A 1,858-nucleotide genomic window follows, 5' to 3' on the forward strand; every position below is an offset into this window, starting at 1 on the left:
AAAATGTGGCCAGCTTCGGAAAGTATTAATCGAGACCTTTCATTTCATAGCCTAGATGAAAATATTAAAAAAATTTACACCTTAATTTGCATATACATGTTGCGTACTGAATGCGGGGGATTCAGAATTCCCTCCTTTGCATAGGCTGTAAACCGATTCTAATAAGGTTTAAAAAACAAACATACGTACAGAAACAGTTTCCCGTACATTATTTGGCACTGTGGTAATAGAACTGCGTTTCCGGTCTACCCGCTCTCACGTTATTTCAGCTTCTGCTTTGCTACGTCATCCTGCGCCACTATGCATCCCACTGCGTCTCAACTTGGTCCCGGCCTTATCGATACATGCAGTATTGTCGAAAAAGAATTAGCTGTGTCAAAAGGTTTTGAAAAAAATTCACAATTGAATTTTAAACTTTCATAGTTTAAGGGCCCAGCTTCCGATTTTCTGAGTTGTTTTTCTAGAAACAAGTAATTTCACTTGCAAGTCAATTTTGGAATTTACGTTAAAGTCGTTTTACTTTTGTCAATTCAATGAATGACAACCATAAGTATGACCAACTGCCTGAAAACCTAGGCCTAATTGAATTAACAATACTTTTTTTGTAATTAATTAAATTTATTATGACTATGCAAAAGTTGCAATATTAACTATATTTAGCTTAATTCTGAATTTACAATTTATATACATATTCCTAAGAACTTAATTTTTTTGTTTCTTTTCGTCACTTTCGAGTTTACCTGAAGTATTCCAAATGCAATTGGAACGTAAGTCACATACATTTAGCATTGGCCTCTTTTCAAGATTTTTCCTCCTAATTTGAAAGAAAATAATGTTTAGAACTCACAAAATTTGGAGATAAGATTGCGACTCATACGTCCTCCACTTTGACAGTTGACACTATTGAATTCACATTCATTGCTGAATGTCCTTGTGTTACGACCAATTCTTCCGCAGACGGGGGCATAGTTGTATGGACAGGCCCGCGAACATTGGGCGCTAGATTGTTCCACAGCCACGCAGAAGATTACTAAAAGTAAAAAAGAATCAATAATTCATTTATTTTGGAGTGATTTATTTTATTTTAGATACCTAACAAGCAAACAAAGATTAAGAACCGCATCTTCACTTTCTCCACGGTGTGAATATGAAGGCTAGACTTATGACTGGCTCACTTGCTTCAGAAGACAGTATTTATATCTCCACTTTACAAATAGAAAAAATTCAGTTAAGATCTTGCTGCTTTAACCTGTTTCTAAATTACTAATCAAATACACCCGTCAAACTCTCCAGGGGGCAATTATTGTGTTCATTTCTAGTTCCGATTTTTTCACATATAATATAAATAACATTTACTATTCAAGGTCACGAGTTTATGCACTCTGTTCTTGTGAAATACGTGGACAAATTCCCCTTTAATTTTCTATTTATGCAATATCTATTTGCTCACAGGTTTTTTATTATGAATCGTTAAACAAGTAGTTGAATGCGTTTAAAATAAAGATTTTGGATCAGGAAATACTAGTTGATGACGAGGTTGGGAACTTTCCCAACAATAGGAAAAAATCCCAAATTTGTTTACTGTAATGTAACGGAATTAGCTAAAAGGTTATTAGGCAATGGACTTGCAAACATGAATCATAAATGGTTCGAACACCGGTTACTAACGCTTAATCGTATGTACATATATCTAAAGTATCAAAATACTCATGGTAAATTGAGCTAAAGAAGCTTTCAACGTATGGATGTATGTTGGCATCACAAAGTAAAGAATGAGTTTTAACGCTCAATCATCTTCATAGGATGTATTAACAATATCAAATTAGATATAGTAATTTAGGCATTCGTTTAATGATAA

The 1,858-nt window shown here is 34.0% G+C and overlaps 1 protein-coding gene across 1 annotated transcript; it reads right to left on the reverse strand.

Moving 5' to 3' along the window:
* Positions 1-597: 597 nt before the first annotated feature.
* LOC119648823 (turripeptide Pal9.2-like) lies at positions 598-1,224 on the reverse strand. The gene is made up of 3 exons (XM_038050682.1): positions 1,093-1,224; positions 878-1,030; positions 598-814 (listed from the first exon to the last, which is right to left on the reverse strand). The coding sequence occupies exons 1-3, from the start codon at positions 1,121-1,123 to the stop codon at positions 783-785; spliced, it is 216 nt and encodes a 71-aa protein (XP_037906610.1). The 5' UTR covers positions 1,124-1,224; the 3' UTR covers positions 598-782.
* Positions 1,225-1,858: the final 634 nt, after the last annotated feature.

Source organism: Hermetia illucens, chromosome 2 (genome assembly GCF_905115235.1).
Source record: "Hermetia illucens chromosome 2, iHerIll2.2.curated.20191125, whole genome shotgun sequence".
Lineage (NCBI taxonomy): Eukaryota > Metazoa > Arthropoda > Insecta > Diptera > Stratiomyidae > Hermetia > Hermetia illucens.